Here is a 27,225-nt window from a genome sequence, read left to right on the forward strand (position 1 = left end):
GTATTTTGTTTTGTAAGCATATACGACTAGACACAGGTCTATGTTTGAATTTCTTAATCTGTTCCTAGAACTAGTTGCTATTATGAATGAGTAAAGTCGTCATATTCAGGACTTGTAACATGAAGAATGTAATTTACTGAATCATCAATCATGTCATAGTCTGAAGATATCCATTTGTGTCCGGTAGGATTGCTATTTCTTGTGTCCCGGTTACTTCTGAAGCTTGAGTGATCTTATTATTCTTTTCATGTACTTGATTTCTGTTCTATCTGATATCCCAATAGAGCTTTTATTCTTAACTCTCAGTGAGTTGGGTAGTAGTTTCCCCATTTATCTCTATCTTGGCTCACCTCAATCAAATTAGACGCAATTCATCCTGTAAGCAATTCCATTTTGTCATATCCTTCAATCTCTATGGGACATATTAATGCCATCTCATGTGATGATACTCAGTGTTATTGCTTTCTTTCCATCTTCAAGTTACATATCATACTCATACTACAGCCATTAAAATTATAATAAGCTGCTTTATGTGCTTAGTCATTATATATCTGCAGGACTCTACCTGCTGGTTTTATGGAAATTGGGGAGTCTGCTTTGGAAGGGGCAAGCAGGGAAACCTTGGAGGAAGCATGTGCCGAAGTTGAAGGACTTTCACCATTTGCTCAGATTGATATTCCTCGTATTGGCCAAGTAAGGGGACAAATTTCTTATGCGACTGGTCTTTTATGTTATGAACTGGATAATGGTATATCCATTTGTTTCTTCATTGTATGTTTCTCAGGTTTATCTCATTTTCCGAGCAAAATTGAAAACGCCCAATTTTTCACCTGGTTCTGAGTCGCTGGAGTGTCAACTCTTTAGCCCAGAGGATATACCATTTGATTCTCTAGCATTTTCATCGATTATTGTTACTCTCAGAATGGTAAACCTTATTCTTGCTTGAGTTCTTTGATTATGCATTTTTTTGTTTCTATTTTTCCTTGATCGTGTGGTTTGTAGGAATGAATTGAGATTACTTTTTTTTTTGCTTTTGCAGTATGTTGAAGATATCAAAGCTGGAAACCTGAAGTTTCATTACTGTACTATAAACAAGAGGTATGTCCTATTTCCCATTACGAACACTTATAGTAGCCATAGAAGCTTTCTGAAACAGTTCTGCAAGAATTCTGATGATAAAAAGAAAATACAGCTCGTGGGGAAAATTAAGTAAAAAATCTTGAAATTTTAAGTCCTTTGCCGTCTTATCTTTTTTATATTCTGAGGTTTAGATGTTTTCTTTATTATGTAAAAAATTGTCTAAGAAAAATGAAGTACGCACAGTTAGATAATTCATGTCACCAAACACTTAAGACTGCATGGAGAATGTAAGGATGACTAAAAAGAAATCACTTATTTGGTGGTTATGTCCATCTCTTGTGGGAGGGTTGAGTTATATAGCATGAGTACCTCATTATACTGTAGCCTGCCTATGTGCTACATAACTGATTCCAGGATACTTGAATGCTTGCTGGATACCATTAGAGACTCTATCCAGTGTTGTATCTAAAAGTTTATTAGGTATTCCAGTTATATCAAAGAAACATAAAACACCTGAGATTAATATGTTAAAAATATAGTGCAATTTCATTGAACCTTTGTATGTAATTTTATAAATTTTCCATGTTTTTAACTGAGAATTATGATCTTCAGTACCCATTCATTTATGTAACTTGGAAATCTTTTATACTGCTTGCTGTAGGCTGTCTAAAAATAATAATAGATAGTTGATTCCCCATGAAACACCGATGATAGAAGTTACAATCTGACGACTTCCAGAAGGCTACAATTTGAAGACTTTCACATATCAAAGAGCTAAAGCAAAGATTACAAAACGACGATCTTCAGCAATGCTCTGACAGAAAGAGATTACAAATCAACGATCTCTTCAAATCAAGACGTGGAAGTCCTCCCTGTGTACCATCGTCCAGACACAACACCAATTCAATCACCTACGCAGCTTCAACTGCTGCAAACACGAATGCAACTTCTTATGTGAGATGATTGATCTTGGTGGCTGCGACAACAACATGACTAATATTATATTAGCAACTATTAGAGATGCTGATGAGCAGTGTAATGATATTCGACACACTGAGGAGTACATGGTTAAACCATGCAAGGAAATCTTAGTGGAGATCGTGACCTGCAGTTGATAGAGCGTTATTGAGATGCCTCAATCGTCACAAATGGCCTTCTCGAATGGCCATTGGTGTCATCCATATATAAAGACAGAGAAGCTCAAACGCAGCTCCAATCGCTGCCAAGCACAGCTCAAACGCAGCTCCAATCGCTGCCAAGTACACCTCTGAACGCAGCTCAGATCAGCCTCTGAACGCAGCTCCAGCTGACTTCGAACGCAGTTCTATACTGCTGCCAAACGCACCTTCAAACATAGAAGAACGCAGCTCAATATCGCTGCAGAACGCACCTCCAGATGCTGCGTTCAAACATAGAATCTATGCCAGAACGCATGTCAAAGTTCTGACCTGTTCAAACGCGATCCAGGCAGTTTAAAAAACCGCTCATCACCCATGATCTGGGGAGTGGTTTTAATGGGTTGTTACAACCGATTAATGAGGTAACAAAACCTATCATTTAGGAGCGGATTAAGGGGTCAGTTACACCCCTAATCCCCCTATAAATATCAACAAACTCAACAGAGTTCAGGGAGATCTTTTGGATTGTTGGGATCGGATTTTGATTACTTGGAGAGGATCTTCTGATCAGATTTTCCAAAATCGGAGAAAGAGGATTGACCCCTTACACAGTCTGGGGAATCAACAAACGGAGGAGCTCCAAACCGTCGTTACTTGGCCCATTAACCGAATTATTTTCGGTTCAAACAACTCTATCATTATTAGAGTTTGTTGTTTGTTCTGAAACAGAAAACTCGTCAAGAGTTATCAACCAGACCAGACCGTTGTTCCAGTGAGTATAGATATTCGGATCGTCAACGAGAAGCAAACTCGACGCAAGCATTCGAGGGAGGCATCTCATCGCTACCAGGAAGAACCCAGAATTAAACAAAGGGGAGAATCCAGATCATTCTCTTCTCTTTTGTAATCAGGAAATCCAATTGTAATCGAGAGTTGAGAGAGTTGTAAGCATTCTTGTTCTAAGCAGTTAGAGAGAATAAAATCAAATACAATTCTTTCCTTTATTTTCTTATTACAAAATTTTCCACAAACAAAAGATTGCGACTCCGCTGGGGACAAGCTTCTCTGACGAGGAAGTGGTGGCGCAATCCGATGTTCACCTCATTGGAACAACCGTCGAAACTCTTGTGATGGAGTTTGACCAAGCCAAGTACGAAGAGGCCCTCTCCTCTGGATCGCTTAGCCCCAAGGCTAGGCGAGATGCCTGTAAGAGCTCTAAAGAGGTTTTAACTGCTGTTGAGACGTCAAAGAAAGCCCTCTCCTTTGGCCAAAGCCTCAAACTCGCCCTGCAACCTGAAGATCCCGCACCCGTTTCGACACAGCGTGTACTGGGTTATAAGAGGCCTATGACAGAGAAAGGCCTAATCAACGCCGACAACGCTGCTGCTAAGGCTTTGAAACAAGCCAAGAAAAACGCCGCTCGAAGACGGAGAAGATCCATCCGAGGAGCACATCTCCGAGAAAATCAATCTTTGGTCCAACGCAAGGATTGCATTTCCGAAGCTCTGCCTAAGCATTGCGTTCATACTTCAGAACACACACTTCGAGGTAATGAATCCAACTATGAACCTCGGGTGATTCAACTTAAACGCGACCCTCAGTGGTGCGTTGTCCAATCAAAACATAGCCCTGCTAAGGGAAAACAGGCACCTCATGAGTGTGTCCAAACAAAACAAGACCCTAAGGGGTCTGTTTTATCAATTAAACGCAGGCCAAGGCCTAGTGTTTATAGATCACAACGCGACCCTCGCACTTCGACTCCCGAATGCGATGTGGTCCGCCAAGTTCAAGAGAGTCGACGTGGGTTTAAGATTCACGTCCACCAAGAACCAGTCTCGCCTACTCAAGGACAGGGGGTCTCATCCCCGACGAAGAAGTATCCTCAAATCTCTGATTTGCGAGAGTTACTCTCCAGAAAACAGCCAACGCAGCGAGTAGCTCATTTATGTCACTGTGAGCGGCTTATTTCAACAGTCATTTCCGAATGTCACTGTTGTATGCCTGAGCCTCGCAGGTCTGTATTCGACAGACTGTCTGACGTCGCAAGACCTACCAAACGACGACGTCAAAAGAAGAAAGTTTCTGAAGCCGAATACCCTCAGGTCACCATCAACATGACCAGCAGAGGAAAGGCTCCGTGTCCTAGTTCTGATGAATCAGAAAGAAGCCATTCTCCGACTGTTCGAGAAATTTGCGATGAGTTCGAAGGGGTATATCGACATACTCGGTCACGGACCGGAGCTATTCGCTCAGTAGATTATCGAAAGTTGGCCAAAGGGATTACGACAAGTGATGAACATTCGGCAATAGCTGAATCTCAATCTTCAAGCTCTGTCGGAGCACAGAAGGTTTCTGTTTATATGACGGGAAACCCCGAGGACATAGCCAAAAGAGTGGACGAACATCATGTCATGCTCCAAGCGCAACAGGAAACACTTCTTCAATTGAAAGACATGTTGGCCCAGTTTCTGGCAGAAAAAGGCCAAAAACCCGAGTCTTCCCGGAGGACAACGTCAAAGGGAAAACACAAAGCACACGAACATTCAGATCATGAGACTCACAACTTCGACTCTTCTTCCGACAATGAGAAAGAGATGGAAAAAGAGCTGTATCCTCAGTCAACCAAAGTGGATGAGCTAGAAGCCCGCCTTAACGCAATGGCCAACAGAAGCGAGCTTCGTGAGGAAGGAGTGATACGGCCTTACCCTGCAGAATGGGATACAGCTCCCTATCCGCCAAAGTTTAAAGCTCCAACGCTACAACCTTTTGACGGTACAAGATCACCAAATCAACACATCTACTACTTCAAGTCACAGACCGGAGATGTGGTAGCAAACGATGCAATCCTGACACGCTTGTTCATCGGTACCCTTAAAGGAGTGGTCTTTGAATGGTTTATGAAATTGCCTGCTGGATCTATTCAGAAATGGGTAGATTTGGAAAGGCTTTTCTTGGCCAGATTCTTTGAAGACGACACAGAGGTCTCAGTCCCGACTCTTCTCGCCACTAAGCAGAAGAAGGGAGAATCTATCAAGACCTATGTTGAAAGATTCCGCAGCATGGCATTGCGATGCCCCTCAGGTATGACTCAATCAACATTGGTTGAAACTTGCAGGCACAACTTGCAGACCCAGCTCCTTGCTCAGATGGGGGTAGCAGAATGTCGCTCCTTGAGACAACTGGTTTCGCAAGGGGAGCAAGCTGAAGAGATTGTCGCTCGGATCAAAGCTGAAGAAGAGCCACAACCCAAGCCGCAGCAGCAACGCAATCAGAACAACGCCCAACGGTCTAAGGGAAAAGAGACTTTAGCAGCTGACTACACGCAAGTACCACCGCCTACTAAGCAAGGCAAGACACCCAATCAGCAAAGAGCGCCCAAGCAGTATTCGTTCAAAGAAGAGCATGTGGACACTCTGTTCCAACTACTTCGGAAGAACAATAAATTGCAGCTCCCTGAAATCAGAAAACCAGATGAAGCAGGAAAGGTAGATGACCCCAATTACTGTCGCTATCATAGGTTCTTGGGACATCCTACTAGAAAGTGCTATGTCTTCAAAGACATCTTGCAAAATTTGGTGAACGCTAATGTACTCACCCTGAAACCGGAGCAAAAGACTGTAAGCACTAACCTGATTGCGGTCCAGTTTGGTGATTTCCCCCTGTAGCTGCTGCAGATGGTGTTATTCCCGTCCATAAAGGGGAGATGCACTTGAAAAACACCGACTTACATAACCAGAAGGGCAGGGGGTTGGTACCCCTCACTATTCCAAAGGGAGAGATCATGTGGGTCCATCCGGACCTAATTGAAGATCAGCAATGGACGAACACTGCATTCAAGCAGAAAAGAAGCAAGGCTAAGTCATCCAACTTGATTAGCCCCTCTGTTAATGAGAATAATGACCATCTCAAACCTCTCACCGACTCAGAAGAAGAGAGGATCGTCCTAGCAGCATACCCAGAGGGTAACCCCGGTACTCGTTCAGGGAAAGCTTATTTGAGGAACTATGACCAGAACGCTCAAGAAGCTGAAGAACAGCCCCAAGACGCTGGGGGTTCTGTGCCAAAGAAGCCGGTTGATAAAGGGAAGCAAAGAGATCTCCGGTTCAACAAAAATCTTCACCAAGATCTTGGCGAAACAAGCGTCCCTTATCAATTTAATGTAGTGACGCAGCTAGCCAACATACCTGCCAGGATCACCCTTTACGAGCTCTTGAAGTTGTCCAAAACTACCAGAGAAGCTCTAATTGAAGCCTTGAAGAACACGGAGAGCTTCATCACTCAAGTTGCTCCAATTCCTGAAGCGTCTGAAGATCAGTCCTGTCTGCAGTGTTTACAAGCAGCCAGAAGCCTACCTTGCATATCATTCACTCAGGAAGATATGCAGGTGAAACATTAACATGATAGACCCCTGTACTACACAGGATACATCGGGTCATCAGAGATCAGCCGCGTTCAGGTCGACCCAGGCTCGGCACTTAGCATCATGCCATACAGAGTTATGCAAGTTTTAGGGATTCCCTTACACCGGTTGCATGCCACCCAAACCACCATCTTCGGATTTAATGCTAACAGCACTCGGCCTATGGGAAAGATCAAGCTCAGATGTCAAATCGGAGATCTCAGGTCAGAAGTGGCTTGTTACATCATAGATGCGGTCACGTCCTACAATCTGTTATTAGGACGACCATGGATTCATGTAAATCGCATTGTCTCATCCACCCTACATCAAGTTATGAAGTATGTCAATGATGAAGACGAAGTTCGGACCCTGATTGCGGAGAAATACCCCTTCAAAGGAGTGGAAAACTTCCATATGGATTCCGTCTTCTACTCAGAGTCACAAGCGACAGAAGATATTGACAGTGGTAATGAAGCGGATGTCGAACCAGACCCGGAAGGGAATTGTCCCTGGGAGTTGAACTTTAATGTAATTGGTCAAGTCGAGAACAATAATAATGTACCGAGTGAGGGCGAGTGGTGCATTAATGAAGATTTTATTTTGGCGTACTTGTCGGATGAATCTTTTAAAGTTGGACAAATAGAGCATGATCATAATGCAGGTACCCGCTCATGGCATACATTGCGTGCAGAAGCATGCCTCACATTGCCAATTAAGTCATACTTCACTTCCGATGAAGAAGTAGAAGATGCACAAAAGGCTTTCTTCGAAGTCCCGTCTAAAAAGAAAGGGTAAAAGCCAATCCGTTTTGGTAAAGTCAAACCCACACCACTCCGACGGGGAAGTTCAGAAGAAGATGATATAGTTCCTCAATTTCATTACCATGAACCCAATTCTATACACTTAATGAAACGAATGGGGTATAACTTTAATGAAAAGCAGGGTTTAAACTTCGGGAAAGGAAGGCGAACACTGATTCGAATGTCTCTCACCCCCGAAGGAAAACCTTCGGACTACTATCAAAAAACCGGAAGAGGCGTAGGTTACGTCACAACTCCGTCAGCCTCGAAAAATGAAATCAGTAACTACCTGCGTCACGACCATTCATCCAGAACATCTTCATATGAGTCCGACGTCAGTGTTGGGCCTTTCTTCAAAAGCCTAACTGTGAACATGGTTTCAACTGGTCATCCAGACGAGGACGCAGAAGGTAATGAAGAATTAATCGAATCAACCGACGATCCTTGGATCAAACGCCTTAACATCTTATGGGATATGTGCTTTGAACAACGCGAACCACCCACTGAAGATAAAGTGATCCAGGTCAACATGGGAGATGAACATGACCCTAAGCCCATATTCATAGCTGAAAATCTATCATCATCCGAGAGAGAGGACCTTATATCTCTCATTCGAGAATATATAGATGTCTTCGCTTGGAATTATGAGGATATGCCTGGCCTTGACCCAAAAGTTGCCATCAACATCGATCCGGATGCCAAACCCGTTAAACAACAGCAACGCCGGTTTCGTCCAGAGATCATGGAATCAATTGAGTCAGAAGTTAAAAAGCTCATAGACTCAGGTTTTGTTAGGGAAGAACAACACCCCGACTGGGTGGCTAACATTGTTCCAGTGCCCAAGAAAAACGGTAAGGTCCGGATATGCATCGACTTTCACGATCTTAACGCAGCTTGTCCAAAAGATCAGTTTCCGCTTCCTATCACCGACGTTATGATCGATAACACCTGTGGATATAAAAGGATGTCTTTCATGAACGGGTTTTCCGGGTACAATCAGATCAAGATGCACCCAGAAGACGAAAAGCATACCGCTTTTAGAACACCACTGGGGGTATATTGCTATACAGTGATGCCATTCGGCCTGAAAAACACGGGTGCAACTTATCAACGTGCAATGAATGCCATCTTTCACGAGCACCTATGTAAGAAGATCGAGTGCTATGTTGACGATATAGCAGTAAAAAGTCAACACAAAGGTGATCATCTTACAGACTTGAAGACAATGTTCGATATCATGCGAACACATCAATTGAAGATGAACCCAACAAAATCATTCCTCGGGGTATCAAGTGGAAAATTCCTGGGATTTATCGTTACCTCCAAGGGAATCTCTCTCGACCCGGAAAAAGTGCGTGCTATCCAAGACATGCCACCGCCTAAGAATCTCAAAGAGCTCAGGGGTTTGCAAGGGAGATTGGCCTATATTCGTAGATTTATATCAAATCTCTCAGGACGTTGTCAACCTTTTTCCAAGCTCATGAAGAAAGGAGTGTCCTTTGTCTGGGATAGAGAATGTCAAAAAGCATTCGAGAAGATTAAGGAGTACATTACTCAACCGCCGGTTCTTGTAGCCCCAAAATCAGGGAAGACATTCATGTTATATGTGAGAGCCATGGAACATTCTCTTGGAGCTCTGTTGGCCCAGAATAACGATCAGGGTCAAGAGCAAGCCATCTATTACCTAAGCAGGACTATGATGGGAGCCGAACACCGATACAATCCAGTTAAAAAAGAATGTCTCGCTTTGGTATTCGCGGTTCAAAAGATGCGACATTACCTAGTGGGACAAACAATTCACGTCATCTCTAAAGTGAATCCCTTTGAGAGTTTTGATGATGAAACCATCATCTCTAAATTGCCGGCTCGCAAAGTGGGCCATTCTCTTGTCACAATATGATATGCAGTTTATGCCCCAAAAGGCAGTAAAGGGTCAAGCATTGGCAGATTTCTTAGCTGATCACCCGGTGCCAGGGACATCTAAATTGTATGAAGATTTGCCTGATGAAGTCGCTGAAACTTACGTTACTCAAGAAACCACACAGGTGTGGAAATTATTCTTCGACGGTGCATCTAGAGCAAACCCTAACAGAGCAATCACCGCAGGAGTGGGGGTCGTACTCGTTTCTCCGAACAGTCACGTAATCCCAAGGGGGTTCTCCCTAATCGAACCATGCACCAACAATGTAGCCGAGTATAATGCTCTGCTATTAGGAATGCAATTTGCCGAAGAACTTAATGTTCAGCACCTCGAAGCTCACAGTGACTCTCAGCTCATCGTTAATCAAGTCCGAGGGGAATACGAAGTGCGGCATGAGGATCTCATCCCGTATCATATCGCAGTGCTAAAGCAAGCTGAGAAGTTTAAAGGTTTCTTTATCGAATACATTCCACGAGTTCAAAATGCTTACGCAGACGCGTTAGCCTCGCTGGCAACTTCATTAGCATTACCTCCAGGGGCTGAAACTACAATGACGCTTTAGCTTCGCTGGCGACTTCATTAGCGCTTCCTCCAGGGGCTGAAACTACAATCTCGGTTACAGGACGCGAGTTATACTGTTTTAAGATACCTATGGAGGAAAGCTCTGATGGGATGACGACAGGGGAAGTCTGTACAACCTCGATGGAGTTTGAAGCTAGAGATTGGCGATTCCCGTATATCGACTATGCCATATACGGAATATTGCCTGATGACCCTAAGTAAGCGGCCACTATCAAACGAAAGGCCCTCCAGTTCTATTATGATGCGGTTTCTCAAACCCTATACCGTAAATCACATGACGGAGTTTTGCTTCGATGTCTTTCCTGGAAAGAAGCGAAAGAGGCCCTCAAAGAAGCTCACGACGGAATATGCGGGGCTCATCAGCCCGGAGCTAAATTAGGAGATCGTCTTCGACGAATCGGCTATTATTGGCCAAAGATGTTTTCAGACGCAGTCGACTACGCTAGACACTGTCATGCATGCCAAATTCATGGGGACTTTATCCATCAAGCGCCGGGTAATCTGCATCCTACATCCGCAACTTGGCCATTTGAAATGTGGGGCATGGATGTTGTAGGACCAATTTCTCCTCCAACCTCTAAAGGACACCGGTTCATTTTGGCCGTAACCGACTATTTCTCTAAGTGGGCGGAGGCAATCCCGCTAAAAGAAGTCAAGACTTCAAATGTGATCAAGTTCATTAAACATCACGTCATTTATCGTTTTGGAGTCCCAAGACGAATAGTTCATGACAACGGGACACGGTTTGTTAGTTTTGGATTTCAACGGTTCTGTGATAAATTTCGCATCCAAAGTATTGCATCCACGGCATATTATCCGCCAGCGAATGGTCTTGCAGAAGCTTTTAACAAAACTATTGTGAAGCTCCTCAAAAAGTTTGTCTCTAAGAGCCGACGAGATTAGGACGAAAGACTCGGCGAATGTTTGTGGGCCTACCGCACAACAGTGAGGACCCCTACAAGAGCTACGCCATTCTCTTTGGTATATGGCTGTGAAGCCGTGTTGCCATTAGAAATCCAAATCCCTTCCTTAAGAGTCGCTATCACAACCGGACTGACAGACGAAGAGAAACACCAACGACGCTTGCAGGAACTCGAAGCTTTAGACGACAAGAGACTCCAAGCTCAACAACAGATTGAACTATATCAAGCTCGTATTTCCAAACCCGTATTTCTAAATCCTACAACAAAAAGGTTAAGGAACGGATTTTCAAGAAAGGCGATTTTGTTCTGGCTAATCGACGACCCATGGTGATGACTCATAAAACCAAAGGAAAGTTTAATCCCAAATGGGAAGGGCCTTTTATCGTTGAGACAGTCTATTCCAACGGAGCTTACCGTCTCATCAACAAGAAAGGCGACAGACTTATGATGCCAATTAACGGGAAATTTCTTAAGAAGTATTACCCATAATTTGCAAGTCTCTTGAGCTTAGCTGAGGGTTGCTCATCAAATGTTTATATGAATAGATAATTCTCCTACTTTGTATGTCGTCAAGTTAACACTACATCTCTGACGATTTAAGTTGTTGAGAAGTATTATAATAAAGAAAAATTTCCTAAGTTGTTGGATTGATTCAATGAAAAAGTCTTAGCAACTTAAGATGTGTCTAGCTTCCCCAAACGCAAGTTCTACAACTGCGTTTCAAGTCTCTTGAACGCAAGTTTCAATCTTGCGTTCTCGGTTCCTATAAAGGGGGAGATCCACACAGAATATCAACTACAACGTGGAAACTCCCAGAGATTACCCAAACAACAACAAAGGGGATCCTCAACAAGTTGGAGTGCGTCAGACTTCTCTGAACGCAACTTAAATCTCAGAGCTGCGTTCAGATCTGTTTGAACGCAAAGTCAAAGCCATGCGTCTTTGATAAAGCCTGCGTTCAGATCATTCAAACACAAAGGAATAATTTTCAGAAATTCCAACATCGCAACAAGACTGCAACATCCCAGACAAACACAGGATATGCAAGAAAAACAGCAGTAGTTTATCTCAGACAGATAACAAGTGTTTGGAGAAATAACATAAAGTTACTACAAAATCCAAAACAAAAAGTAAGAGTTGCTGGGGTTTAAAGTAAAGAGAAACTCATAAGATGAGCTTCTGTATTCGATATGGATTTTTCGTGCTTTGCCAGCACCTCTTCTCTAACTCTCTTATGAAGCTCAGCATCAGAAATCGCACCAGCAGCAGAGACCTCCTGTTTTAGCACTTCGACAGCCTCTTTTTCAGCCTGAACTTCTGATGCGAAAGTGGCATCCTCAAGGTTGAACTCTTCCTGAGTTATCTCCCCTGCATTCAGTCTGGCCTTGGCTTGGCGACGTTACTTCTGCAAGCTCCAGATACGAGCCTTCTTCTCTGAAATATTCAAGACTCGGACCCTAGCAGCAATTCCCTCCTTCAGCATAGCATCGCCGATGGCCCATTGGATCTTAGACTCTAAGTCTGTGTGCTGCAACTCCTCCAGATAGCAAGCGGCCCCCGAGTATCGATATATCGTCTCGTCATAACGTTTAGCGTAGAGGGGGTTGACTTCTGCAAGAGCCTTCAACCCTTCTACAATAGGTGCTCGAAACTCATGAAAGGAGCCCCACCCGTGCATCACAATGCAGAAAGCTTACCTCACCAGGTTTTCTCCCCACCTTGCAGACAAGCCAAAAGCAAAGTCAGAAATGCAAATAAATACAAACGCAGTAATCTAAGCATGCGTCAAAATCAGCCTGAACGCAAGGAAGCTAAACCTGCGTTGAACAGCTATGAACGCAGGACTTCTGCCTGCGTTCCAGATTAAGGGATCAACCCCTTCATCTTATCAATAAACACGAAAGCTTTCTTCCGCATTCAAGATCAAAGAACACATGAATGATTGTTCGTATCTAAGACGAACAAATCTTACCAACAAACACAGAAACTTCTCCGTGTGTTCAACGTCAAGAATTTGATTCTTCATCATTACAATGGACACAGGAAGTTCTTTCAGGATCCAAAGTCAAGAAGATGAACAGTTTCCACTAAGAGAAATGTAAATTCTGTGCACATTCAAGATTGAAAAGACGAATTTAATTCGTCGTCATCAACCAGAATTCATCTAGAGAGTTTCAAGAAAACCCATTGATGAAGAATGCCTGAAAACGAAGAAGGCAGCGAGACTTACCTCGAGGACCAGGCGTGGGAGGCGTCGACGTCGGCCAGGAAAAGGACCCGAAAACCTTCTTTGACGGTGGGGTAGGGTGTACCGTCTTGTCGTCATCGCTCGAGCGAGATCTCTTGGGGGCCATCGCTGGAAGATGAAATGAAACTGCCGAACAGTTTTTGGAATTAACGAGAAGCTCGTTTCTAATTTCAAGAAAGAAGCTTAAAACGTTAAAGCCTCTTGACGTGACTAATCAAGCCTATTTATGAATAATTAAATGAGGTAGAGTTCCAAGACTCCCGACGGGTATGGTCTCTTCATCATTACGACCGCTTCGACTTCCTATCAGACGCGGGACAAGACCCTGCGTCCATAAAGTCAGACTAAACGCAATAGTCTGGAGATGCGTTCTTCCAATAATACGCAGCCCAATTAAAGGGCATGAACGCAGGGGGTACCCCTATTCCTAAAATCAGATTTTTGAAAAATATGCTGCTTGAGATGGGTTTCATTTTCCACAGAATTTGAACCATACCTTCCTCAAAGTTGCTCCAAACGCAACACTTCTAACTTATCGACTCTCACCAATGGAGCGATAGGTCCTCAAAGTTGCTCCGATCGCAACACTTCTACCTTATCGACTCTCACCAATGGAGCGATAGGTCCTCAAAGTTGCTCCGATCGCAACACTTCTACCTTATCGACTCTCATCAATAGAGCGATAAATCCTCAAAGTTGCTCCGATCGCAAAACTTCTAACTTATCGACTCTCACCAATGGAGCGATAGGTCCTCAAAGTTGCTCCGATCGCAACACTTCTAACTTATCGACTCTCACCAATGGAGCGATAGGTCCTCAAAGTTGCTCCAAACGCAACACTTCTAACTTATCGACTCTCACCAATGGAGCGATAGGTCCTCAAAGTTGCTCCAAACGTAACACTTCTAACTTATCGACTCTCACCAATGGAGCGATAGGTCCTCAAAGTTGCTCCGATCGCAACACTTCTAACTTATCGACTCTCACCAATGGAGCGATAGGTCCTCAAAGTTGCTCCAATCGCAACACTTCTAACTTATCGACTCTCACCAATGGAGCGATAGGTCCTCAAAGTTGCTCCAAACGCAACACTTCTAACTTATCGACTCTCACCAATGGAGCGATAGGTCCTCAAAGTTGCTCCGATCATAACACTTCTAACTTATCGACACTCATCAATAGAGTGATAAATCCTCAAAGTTGCTCCGATCGCAAAACTTCTAACTTATCGACTCTCACCAATGGAGCGATAGGTCCTCAAAGTTGTTCCGATCGCAACACTTCTAACTTATCGACTCTCACCAATGGAGCGATAGGTCCTCAAAGTTGCTCCAAACGCAACACTTCTAACTTATCGACTCTCATCAATGGAGCGATAGGTCCCCAAAGTTGCTCCGATCGCAACACTTCTAACTTATCGACTCTCATCAATAGAACGATAGGTCCCCAAAGTTGTTCCAAACGCAACACTTCTAACTTATCGACTCTCACCAATAGAGCGATAGGTCCTCAAAGTTGCTCCAAACGCAACACTTCTAACTTATCGACTCTCATCAATAGAGCGATAGGTCCCCAAAGTTGCTCCAAACGCAACACTTCTAACTTATCGACTCTCACCAATAGAGCGATAAGTCCCCAAAGTTGCTCCACTCTCATCAATAGAGCGATAAATCCTCAAAGTTGCTCCGATCGCAACACTTCTAACTTATCGACTCTCACCAATGGAGCGATAGGTCCGCAAAGTTGCTCCGATCGTAACACTTCTAACTTATCGACTCTCACCAATGGAACGATAGGTCCTAAAAGTTGCTCCAAACGCAACACTTCTAACTTATCGACTCTCATCAATAGAGCGATAGGTCCCCAAAGTTGCTCTGATCGCAACACTTCTAACTTATCGACTCTCATCAATAGAGCGATATGTCTTTAAAGTTGCACTAATCGCGACACCTTCCACTTGTCGACTATTAACAATAGAGCGACAAGACCACAAAGTATGCCATGTTAATATTACATTCCTGGCACTTACAGGATTATTCCAGTATCTAAGGCAAAAGCATAATACAAGAGGAATAAATAGTTGTTGCAATATCAAACCGGTATTTCATCGTTCCATGTCAGAACATGATATGAAAAAGAAACAATGAAAAGCCAAAAGGCAGCACTACCTTTATTCAAAGGAAAACAAGGTGACCTAAAATAAGTGTTGTTCCTACCAAAAAAACGATATAAAAGCAAGTTCATCAATTCATTAAACTAAATGAGGTTAACTGAGACTTAATGTCAGAAAGTTTTTCTTCATGGTCGGCCCGAACCAGCATCTCGGCCCGTTTCCGAAGCTCGTCCTCGCTAGACAGTATCGCCTCCACCTCCTTCTTAGCCCCCTCCAGGGCACTAGCTTTTGTGCGGTAATTTACCAGAGGTAGCATTTTTGACGTTGAGCTCAGTGACGATGGCTTCTTCTCGTTTGAACTGAGCCTTCATCCTAGCCAACTCTGCTTCAGCGGCGATGATCTTCTCTCGTAAATTCTCCAAAGAAGTGTTGGAGAGTGCTAGCTCAGCTTGTTTTTGATCATGCGGTTGTTGCAGATGTTCCACTTCGATCTCTTGCTCTGCTATATGATGTCGAGCGGCTTCATACCTATTAACTTCTTCGACCCGAATATCCTCAAATGTGGATGCAATCTGCGCTTGGATATCAGCACGACCTAAAGCCTCCAAGAACCTTAGTTGTGCCTCTAGGCGCGAAATGGCCTCTGAGCAACGCTGAACAGTATTGGCATCACCCACGAACCTGAGGTTGTTTAAACTATTTGTGAGCATAGGCTTGAAGGTTTCAAAAGTATCTCGGCCGGTCAATACAACCTCAATCACTTTCTTGGTGAGACTTTCTAAGTAGTCAAGAGAAATCTTGAGAAAATCTGGCACGTCCGTGGGACTTGAAACAGCTATGGGAGACGGCACAGAAACTTCTGAAGATACAGAGCCAAGTAAAAGACCAGCAGGTGACTTCGGCGTAGTGGCTTGAGAAGGAGTGCCGATATCCAGTTGAGATGGACTCGATTGTAAAGTCATCAGTTCCCCCATTTGAGATGACCTTGGCACATCTACAACTTTTGTAGAAGCTAAAGAAATTGTCAATAAAGTCGTCGATGGGAGAGCCGTCGTTGAGGTCCCTAAGCGAGGTGGCTCTGACACCTGAGCCGGTGGTAGCATAAACTGTTGCGTCAAAGGAGGAGTAACAGTACTCGCTTCATGTATCATAGGATCTGTATGAGAAAATTGTTTAAATACAGAGCAAGATTGGTAGCAAGTAGAAACAAATGACACTTACCAGTGAGAGGTAAAGGAGTGTAGGCTGACGCTTTGTCGGCAGAAGACGGTGGTGGAATATCCCAGTCATCGGGATCATCGCTGTCATTACCCAAGTTGTCATCGTTTTCATTACCCCCACTTTGGTCACCATCATCATCCATATCATCATCACCATCGCTATGGTCTATGGGCTCATCTTCGCCTACGGAAGAAAATGCTGGTGGATCCTCGGCGATAGTAGGTTTTGACATGACCTCAGTCGTAGGGCTTAACTCAGTACTTCCTGCAGGCGGTAGTAACACAGAAGCAGAAGGAGACTTGTCCGCTACTGGGTCTTGCTGGGCAGTCACAGTAGGTTCTTGGACAGGAGGTATGTCTTCTGCAACATGAGAAGCAGTATCATGAAGCGTGTCTTCGGGGCTTAACTCCGCACCCCCTGCAAAAGATTCATCTCCACGATCTTCTTCATGCAATGAATGAGCAGAAGAATCATGGTCTCCTAAAGCAGGACCAACTGAGGGGAGACCAGGCTGAGGCGAGAGTTCCATAGCAGTCAATTCTTGTTCTTCATCTTCGGTTCACCATGCTTTCTGAGCATCCGACATAAGTTTGGAAGCAGGGGGTTCGAGCGATAACTTCCGACGAGCTCTTTTGTCATACTTGGCTTCTTCGACCGGCCCTAGCGTCCTCTTTCCAGTGGCACTCTTACTCCAAGTCTGAACTCTTGAAGGTTCCACCTCGCGAGTATCTGGCATCCTGACCTCTTCCTGAATTGGCTCTAGTGATTGTTGACGTTCGTCCTCTGGAATCGACTTCTCATATGATAAATATTCGCTAGCACCACGGGCGTGGAACCTTTTGGCACTCTTCTTTGAAGCATACTATTTGCGGATGGCCTTCAAACAAGAAGTATTCATATTGTAAGCTGAAATTTGAGAGGCAGCTTGGTACCACGTGCGAAAGCTCAAAGAAGTACGAACGTTGGGCATCTTGTGCGGCAACCGAATTTCGCTCCTGTACATCCTGCTACCGAGTAATACCAAGCCCTTGCTCCTTCATACACATTACCTGTGTACGCAAGAGTAGGGTTTGGGTTCCCAACATAGAGCTGATCATAGCCAAATTGTCGAGAAAAGCGATAAGGCTGACAAGGTTCAATAAAGCATTTTCTCCCTTGTCGAAAAATAAGATAGCCCGGACGAATGTTTATGAGCCACCAAAAGGCACCCCTGCTAAGCATGGTGAAAGAATTCGGTCCCGGAGTGTCTTCATGAAGTTCTCCATACGCGTCGCCCTCGAAAGCGGGAAACTTGCAAGCAATCTCGTAATTATAATCCTGTCTCAATATTTTACGGAATTTAACTTAATACCAACCGGCCCATTTAGAGGTTTCTAATTGCTGAACAAGAGGAGTTGAAGTGCCACTTGATTCAGGAGTCGTCATTATCGGAGGACAGTGCAACACGAACCAAGATACCAAATAAATGTATGGCATCGGCACTCGAGGGGTTGGGGTCTGAATGATAGTCTTTCCGTCGGAATCCATTTTCTTGACAGCAATAAACTCGGAAGATAGTTCCCGCAAGCCACTTTGTAAGCAGCACACCATGGCTGAAAGAAGATTCAAGGGTCGTCCATAAGCCAATAGAACAGCAGGGTATAAGACCTCTACGGTAATAGCATCCACCGGTCTTGTGGGTACCACACAACGCTTCAACCAGAGAGTCAGAAAACCAGCGAACAAAGCCATGTCAGAGATAGGAACTTCTGCCTGATAGTGGAAGCTTTCGAACGTAGTAAACGCTGGGAAGACATCCTCCTCGGCCTCACAAGTATATTGAGAGGTTGCGTCATTGATGCGTTCCGTGATCTCCTCAAGAGTACTGGCGGCTAAGCGAGTCACATCGGCTTCTTTGTCCCATAGATTGCGAAAAAGATACTCCGACCACTGTCCTTGTTTTACACCACTTGCTCTTTTCCCGGTAATTTGTGCACATATCTGGAAATGGCACATTAATTCCCAGTAAGTGTCGTAAACTTCGGGAGCACCATTTTTCAGGATCTCTAATTCCCTGCTTCCGGGAACAAACTCCTCATAAGACAATTCTCCAAAGGACAATCCAGAAATTTCAAACATTTCGTGGAGAGCGAAGCCCAGTTCACCAACTGGGGTGAAAAAGGTGTCGGTGTGAGGGTTGTAGAATTCTAGCATAGCGAAGAGTCCACTGTAATTCGGAGAAATGCCATATCGAGTGGCCATTATTGGAACTCTCAAATCCGAAATTCTCAAAGGTTCTTCTAGTTCCTCCAAGACGAAATTTATCATCCGGGCCCACCAGTCCGCATCACTGGAGTGAACCCAAGTAGGGGCCCTGAAATCCCGAGCAGGGAACTCTCCTTTGACAGAAATAAATGTTCTGATAAACACCTCCGCTAACTTAGCAGACTCTCCGACAGGGTGCTCTTTTTGGAATAAACCTGGCTTCAAAGCCATGAAATTATTGAAACCAGCGGGATGAGTACCCCGATGAGTGATGTGCCCCGTAGCAACACCGCCTTGGTCTTGAACAAGTTCCCAATTCATAGACCGCGGGATAGAAGCGCACTGATAATAAGAGATCGCCACATCCGCTCCAAATTGGGAAGGAAAAGACGACGGTTGTTGACTACCTTCAGCCATTTGTAATTCCCCTCGGACATCCGCTTGGGGTCCATTTTTACAGAATCCCCGAATAGGAAGGACGGCTTCTTTAAAATCTCACGCTCTGCGGTTTCGAATTTGGCATTTGTAACCAAAGACCTGAGAGTCTCAGGAAAGGCTTGAGTGATGAGCTTCGACCGTTCTTTGTGGGTGTTCTGAAACACTGGATATTCAAAGGCGAAGCTGAAGATTGTATTCTTCTCCGCACCTCCCGCATGACCGAAGTAGTGGTTGAAAGAAAGAGGCTCTTTGGAGTAGCATACTGCAAATAGAAAAATTAGTCATAAGAAGTCTAACTCAAGAATACAAGGTTCAAACCTGCGTTCGGGGTCTTGAACGCAGGGTCTCAACCTGCATCCGAAATTCTAAACGCAAGGTTCAGACCTGCGTTCGGGGTCTTGAACGCAGGGTCTCAACCTGCATCCAAAATTCTAAACACAAGGTTCAGACCTGCGTCCAAAATTTTTTAAACGCAGGGTCTGAACCTACGTTGAAATTTCAGGAACGATGGAGCTAGCCATACGTTTAATTGGTAAACACTGAGAATTATCTTTTGAGTTTAAAGATGGAATACGGATCGCCAATCAAGGGTCGAAAATGAGAGATCTGTCAAATCGACTTCCAATGGGTCAATCTTACCATTGGTTGAAGGAACTAGCGACGAAGGCGTGAGAACTTGATCATCCCCGGAGGCTCTAGCCAAAGGAACATCCGGAGCTTGGGCGGTCTTCGATTTGGAGGCCATTTTCTTCTTGGGTTAGGAACGGATCTTTTCCTCCGTTGAAGCGCTGGAGAAGATGAACAGGAGCCCTGTTTAGAAATCGAGTAAAAAGGGGAAAAGTCGAATGACCTTTTGATTTGACCTCAGTAACCCATTTATACACAGCTGTAGCTGTCAAATCGAAGCGGGATTTTAGGCAAAATCTCACCCGAAACGTGATTCTTGCGTTTTCAAAAAAGGGGGTTTCAACTTCCGAACGCACATTCACGTTTCAGCAGTCGAACGCATGATTTGGACATGCGTTCTGGTGATCAACCTCAGCCAATCACACAAATAACCCTTTCAAGGGGGTTAATATTCCAAGTAACGGTGATATGATCAGGAGAGAAGATAAATCCCTCTGAGGACCGTCTTCCTGACTAAGCTAGGGATAAAGTCCTTCTTATACAGGCTTGTGGTTCTCTCCATCTATGACGTCAGATCTGTCTTAAACTCAGAAATGCCCAGCTTCCCTGAAGACGATGAACTTAGTCAAACAAGTTAAAACCCAAGTCAACAAAGATGCTCTACTCCATCTGCGATAAGATACATTTGATCAACAAAATTTTTGGGTTCCAAAGTGTTTCGAAAATTCGTCCCAGTCAACCGCGAACTTTCGAAAACTTTGGAGGGGGTTCGCTACAATTTGAAGACTTTCACATATCAAAGAGCTAAAGCAAAGATTACAAAACGACGATCTTCAGCAACGCTCTGACAGAAAGAGATTACAAATCAACGATCTCTTCAAACCAAAACGTGGAAGTCCTCCCTGTGTACCATCGTCCAGACACAACACCAATTCAATCACCTACGCAGCTTCAACTGCTGCAAACACGAATGCAACTTCTTATGTGAGATGATTGATCTTGGTGGCTGCGACAACAACATGACTAATATTATATTAGCAACTATTAGAGATGTTGATAAGCAGTGTAATGATATTCGACACACTGAGGAACACATGGTTAAACCATGCAAAGAAATCTTAGTGGAGATCGTGACCTGCAGTTGATAGAGCGTTATTGAGATGCCTCAATTGTCACAAATGGCCCGAATAGGACCTTCTCGAATGGCCATTGGTTTCATCCATATATAAAGACAGAGAAGCTCAAACGCAGCTCCAATCGCTGCCAAGCACAGCACAAACGCAGCTCCAATCGCTGCCAAGTACACCTCTGAACGAACTCAGATCAGCCTCTGAACGCAGCTCAGATCAGCAGCTGAACGCAGCTTCAACCGCTACCAGACGCAGCTCCAGCTGACTTCGAACGCAGTTCTATACTGCTGCCAAACGCACCTTCAAACATAGAAGAACGCAGCTCAATATCGCTGCAGAACGCACCTCCAGATGCTGCGTTCAAACATAGAATCTATGCCAGAACGCATGTCAAAGTTCTGACCTGTTCAAACGCGATCCAAGCAGTTTAAAAAACCGCTCATCACCCATGATCTGGGGAGTGGTTTTAATGGGTTGTTACAACCGATTAATGAGGTAACAAAACCTATCATTTAGGAGCGGATTAAGGGGTCAGTTACACCCCTAATCTCCCTATAAATATCAACAAACTCAACAGAGTTCAGGGAGATCTTTTGGATTGTTGGGATCGGATTTTGATCACTTGGAGAGGATCTTCTGATCAGATTTTCCAGAATCGGAGAAAGAGGATTGACTCCTTACACAGTCTGGGGAATCAACAAACGGAGGAGCTCCAAACCGTCGTTACTTGGCCCATTAACCGAATTATTTTCGGTTCAAACAACTCTATCATTATTAGAGTTTGTTGTTTGTTCTGAAATAGAAAACTCGTCAAGAGTTATCAACCAGACCAGACCGTTGTTCCAGTGAGTATAGATATTCGGATCGTCAACGAGAAGCAAACTCGACGCAAGCATTCGAGGGAGGCATCTCATCGCTACCAGGAAGAACCCAGAATTAAACAAAGGGGAGAATCCAGATCATTCTCTTCTCTTTTGTAATCAGGAAATCCAATTGTAATTGAGAGTTGAGAGAGTTGTAAGCATTCTTGTTCTAAGCAGTTAGAGAATAAAATCAAATACAATTCTTTCCTTTATTTTCTTATTACAAAATTTTCCACAAACACTTGCGTTATTGTGTTTCTTGAACTATACCAGCTCTGTAAATTTATGATAATTTGAACTCACATGCATACAAATTTACATTGGTCATATCCACAGCTTATCTGCATTTTTAATACTCGAAATATGTCGTACCCATATCGTTTCCAGTGCAATCTAGGGAAAACATCCTATAGAGGGCCCTCTATAGAATTTTGTGTAGGGATGAAGGAGAGGGTGATATTTGGCATATCAGTGCAATGGTGATTGTACTGGTAGACGACAGTCATTGATAGACATTAGTCATATGGTGCATCAAGATTCATGATACGTCGGATATCACCCTCTCCTTCCTACATATGTGAGGCTCTCTATTGGATTTTCTTGGGTAAACTTCACAAAAGTTTGCTACATCTTGATATAACTCCCAAAAGTTTGGAAATGTTAACTGAACTCCCAAAACTTTTTCAGACAACCCTGCAAAAAGTTGAGGGGTTTCTAAAAATATATTCAGAAAAATGCATAAGTTATTGGGGGTTGACATTTCCAAACTTTTTAGGGGTTATCTCAAACTTGGCCTACCTTCTTCAGTTCTGTGAAACTTACCTAGGGATTAGGTTTCTTATGTCCATGAGTTGTGTTGACAGGCGAGGTGCAAGTATGACGGATCCCAATGGCTTCGACGTTGATTACCTTTCACCTTCATGAAGTCGTTCAGCTGCATGTGCATCACCATGCAAGTTAAGGGATGCAGATCTTTGTTGATACATTGCTTAGCAAAGGGTTTTCTCTGTATCTGAGTGACTTCATCATCAAGATTTGGATCAATGCATAAAGCTTCTGTCATCTGTGGCTCTCTAGCTTTTTGCCAAGATCAAGTGTAGCGCTTATAAATGTAAGCCATCCAAAGTCTTGCAAAAATTCTTTCCTGTGAGCAAATTGTATAATCTTTTTCTATTTTTCCTCCCTATTTTCCTTTGTAAAAATGATGAATCTCATTCTTTCTGTTGTATCTAACAGATATAGACATAAATGGGTTTTTTTTTTCATGTTGTAATATCTACTTTTATTATATAGTACTTGATGGTTCACTGCTTATGATTCTTTTACTTCTTTCTACAAGTTAATTTTTTTTTAATCTAGTTGAATACTTGTTGGCCGAATGATTTTTTCAGCTTATTCTACTGTAATTGAAATATTTCTTTTGTAAAGTAATTCCAAATTTTCTATATTCTCCTTGGGGTGTATTTATCATGGATTTCAATATTTGTGATCCTCATATTGCGCTTTCCCACTTTCGATTGAAATCCGTAGGAGCTATAAGGAGATGTAAATATGAAATGAGACTTGAGAACCTTTATCTCTCAAAAGTGCAAGCTAGCCTGTCTCCAGCCACTTTTTCACATGGGCTATAAACTTTTCACTTTAAAGAGAATTCTACGATCTAGCTATAGTTTTGCACTGGGTTCTATAGATAAGAGTGCAAATGTGCATCAAATGAATTTCAACCGTATTCGTGCACAAATCCTAAAATCCAATAATTCAAGAGTGTAGACTGTCTAAAAATCACAATAGATAGTTTATCCCCCATCAAACACCGATGATGAAAGTTACAATCTGACGACTTCCAGAAGGCTACAATTTGAAGACTTTCACGTAGATCGCTGAAGGTTACAATCTGATGACCTTCACGACAACCGATGAGAGCTCTAGTTTAATAGCATTCATAATCAATATCGGGAGTTACAATCTGACGACTCTCATATTCTTAAGGAGCCAAGACGAAGATTACAAGACAATGATCTTTGCAACGCTATGACAAAAGAGATTACTTGTTGATAATCTCTCCAAAGCAAGACGCGGAACTCATCACCGCGCTCTAAGACCAAAACGCGGAGGTCCTCCCCGTGTATCAACACCAAAACACGGAGGTCCTCCCCATGTGTCAACAGTAAAACGCTGGAGTCGGACCCACGTCACAACATCAAAACGCGAGGGTCGAACCTACGTTACAACATCAAAACGCTAGAGTCGGACCCGCGTTACAACATCAAAACGCTGGAGTCAGACCCGCGTTACAACATCAAAACGCTGGAGTCGGACCCGTGTTACAACATCAAAACGCTAGAGTCGGACCCGCGTTACAACATTAAAACCCTGGGGTCGGACCCGCGTTTTTCAATGCCCAGCGAGTACCCAACTCCGCGTCTCCATTCTAAAACGCGGAGTTAGGGTCCTGAACGCCGACGTGGGCGTTTGACTCGTTCAAACACGAGCTGAACGGTTGCATGAACCGTTTTTCCTCCACGATTTGAGGGATTTTCGCCCCACTTAGGAGCGGATTAAGGGGGGCGGTTACACCCATTAATTTTCTATAAATATGGGTAAACTCGATTGAGTTCAGACTGGCTTTTGGGATCTGAGACTTGGCAGCGAGGTTGGAGCAGAGGGGACTTGGATCTCGGTTTGACAGCAGCAGAAGAGATCCTTGGAGCATTTTCTGGAGCTTGGGAGATCTGCAACAAGAGCTTCTTCATCCTTGGCTTATCAACCGAACTTTCGGTTCAAATCAACTCTTTTTCAAGGGTTAAAACTCGTTCAGAGTTATCAACTCATCAAGAGTTTCAAACTTGCCACGCAAGTTCTCCACAACGTCAAATCGTGAGGAGAAGATATCGTTCCAGTGAATCAAGACGTGCGGATCGTCAACGGAGAGCAAACTCGACGCAAGCATTCGAGGGAGGCACTCCATCGCTACCGTGAAGAACCCAGAATTAAACAAAGGGGAGAATCAAATTCATTTTCCCCTCTTTTGTAATCGGAATCCAAATTGTAATCGATTTTGGGAGAATACAAGTCAATTTTCTTTCACTGTCTTTTTACTGCAAATTTTTCCACAAACAAAAGATGGCGACTCCGCTGGGGACGAGCTTCTCTGATGAAGAAGTGGTGGCGTAATCCGATGTTCATCTCACTGGAACAACCGTCGAAACTCTCGTGGTAGAGTTTGATCAAACCAAGTTTGAGGAGGCTATCTCCTCCGGATCCCTTAGCCCCAAGGCTATGCGTAAGATCCACAAAATTTCTAAGGAGACTAAAGCTCCAATTGTGACCGACTCATCAAAGGGCTGTCTCCCCTGGGGGTTGCACTGTTCATACAGTCCCCTCTCTGAAAGTCGATCCTCCAACCAACGCGAGCTTCGCGTTCGTGAGCCTAAACGCGGCCCTGAGCTTCGTGTTTCCACTTTAGAACACAAGCCTCGTGTTTATGAGCCCAAACATGAACTTCGCGAGAACCAGACTGAATGTGGCCCTCAATGGCGTGTCTTACAGCCAAAACGTGGACCTCAAGCTTACGTTGAACGCGAACTTCAACTTCGCGTTTCCCAGTCAAAACACGACCCTCGTTTAATCAGAAAATAGGTCAATTTGATTTATTATAACCGGGACCCACTTTAATGGTGGTTTTTATATAAATTGGACTTTAGAGATGGAGATGGAATTTGTATAATCACCCTATAAAATAGGTGGTTTACGTAAAAAAACACTTCTGAAATAAGGCTTCGTTTGGATATCATGGTGTTTTCCTTGATGTGTTTTTGTTAAAAAACATCATGGTGTTGTGTTTTTTCCTTCAAATGTTTTCAAAACACCATGTTAAGTATTTTTGGTCAACACTATTTGATCCATTATAACATTAGTATTAAACATATTATTAATATATTATATATTAATTATAATAAAACATATTGTAAATAAAATGTTATAATATTTAGTTTACATTATTATAGTATTATAAGTATTAAATGTAATGCAATATAATATTGTATAATTTATTATAATATAATATTGTACTTTAATGAGTTATATTATATTATAATGATTACATATTATTTTCAAATAATTATATATTAAATTATTTTGTTATATCAGTTTGTTATTGTTGTATATTATATTAATATTTTCATAATAATGTTATTTTATTATTAATATAACATTATACTATTATTAATATAATATAATATTATACTATTATTCATATAATATAATATTATTAATAATGTTAATATTATGTTATTACTAGTATGTTATTATTAAATTAATATATTATAAATATTTCAATATTATATAATATATTATAGTTTTTAATATGTTAGAGTTTATTAATAGTACTTTAATAATATATTAGTATTTTTGATATAAATAAATATTATTATATTATGAATATATAATTTTTTACATTAACATTTGTTAGCAATAAATTATTTTATTATTAAAAATTATTTTAATTTATAATAAATTATATTATTTATTACATAATATATTAATATTTTATATATTATATTACATTTACTATACAACATGTTATTATAATATTATTATAATATTGTTATGTTATTATTAAATATGTTACTATTATATAATATTTAATAATTATTACTTTATTAAAATTTATTTATTAAAAAGTTAATAATATTATAGCAATCATACTATTGCATAGTATATTATTATATCATTATTATATTATTATTTATTATCAATAAGTTTGTTATTATTTTTTATTATATAAACACCTAAAAGGTGTTTTGAAATAAGTATTGTGTTTTTGGTTTGAGAATGATTTAGCTCAAAAAACATAATGGTTTCCAAACGCATGGTGTTTTATTTTTAACAAAAACACCATGGAAAGAAGTAAAACACCATGGTATCCAAACGGTCACGCTAACGGGTTTAGGTTCACCCTAATCAAAAATTTGATAGGGTAAATTGCTGATAACCCTGCGTGTAAATGTACACTTTCATTTGAAGATAAACCTCTCAACTCACGTAATAGCATTTAGCACATCGAGATTGCCATCTTTGCAGATATAAATTGCAGCTAACACCCATCTCTCTCTCGGATTGAGGCCGCTAAGTGCTAATAAATAAGTTTTGCGGGGATTTTTTTTATATTGAAGGTATAGAGGAGGGGTTATCTGCAATTTTATTAATATAAAAAGTCCAACATTTTTAGTACTCTAAAACCCGCAACCCTATCTAAAACCAAAACCCCTGCTCCCTTCTCTCTCGCTCAACAAGTTCTTGCCCAAAATCAAATCCAAACGCAGCGTTGCCGGCGCAGTAAGAACCCCAACCCTCTCCCCTATATCTTTCCCCCGTTTCCCTAATTTTTCAGGGGTTTTAATTTTTTTTTTTTTATAAAAATGCCTACTTTGATTCAATTATAGTACGAATTCCCTTGTTTTACTCCATTTTCTTGCAGGATTGGGGAACAATGGCTGCCCTAACTCGTGAATGGTAT

The 27,225-nt window shown here is 42.4% G+C and overlaps 1 protein-coding gene across 1 annotated transcript in view; it reads left to right on the plus strand.

The window, feature by feature from the left end:
• LOC109850360 (nudix hydrolase 23, chloroplastic) overlaps positions 1-22,997 on the plus strand; it is a 28,152-nt gene extending 5,155 nt beyond the window's left edge. Inside the window, exons 4-7 of the mRNA XM_020420375.1 lie at positions 558-693; positions 785-925; positions 1,040-1,098; positions 22,571-22,997. Of these exons, the coding sequence (XP_020275964.1) occupies positions 558-693; positions 785-925; positions 1,040-1,098; positions 22,571-22,631 (397 nt within the window). The 3' untranslated portion in view covers positions 22,632-22,997. The remainder of the gene's footprint in view (positions 1-557; positions 694-784; positions 926-1,039; positions 1,099-22,570) is intronic.

The sequence above is a fragment of the Asparagus officinalis genome, chromosome 7 (assembly GCF_001876935.1).
Source record: "Asparagus officinalis chromosome 7, Aspof.V1, whole genome shotgun sequence".
NCBI lineage: Eukaryota > Viridiplantae > Streptophyta > Magnoliopsida > Asparagales > Asparagaceae > Asparagus > Asparagus officinalis.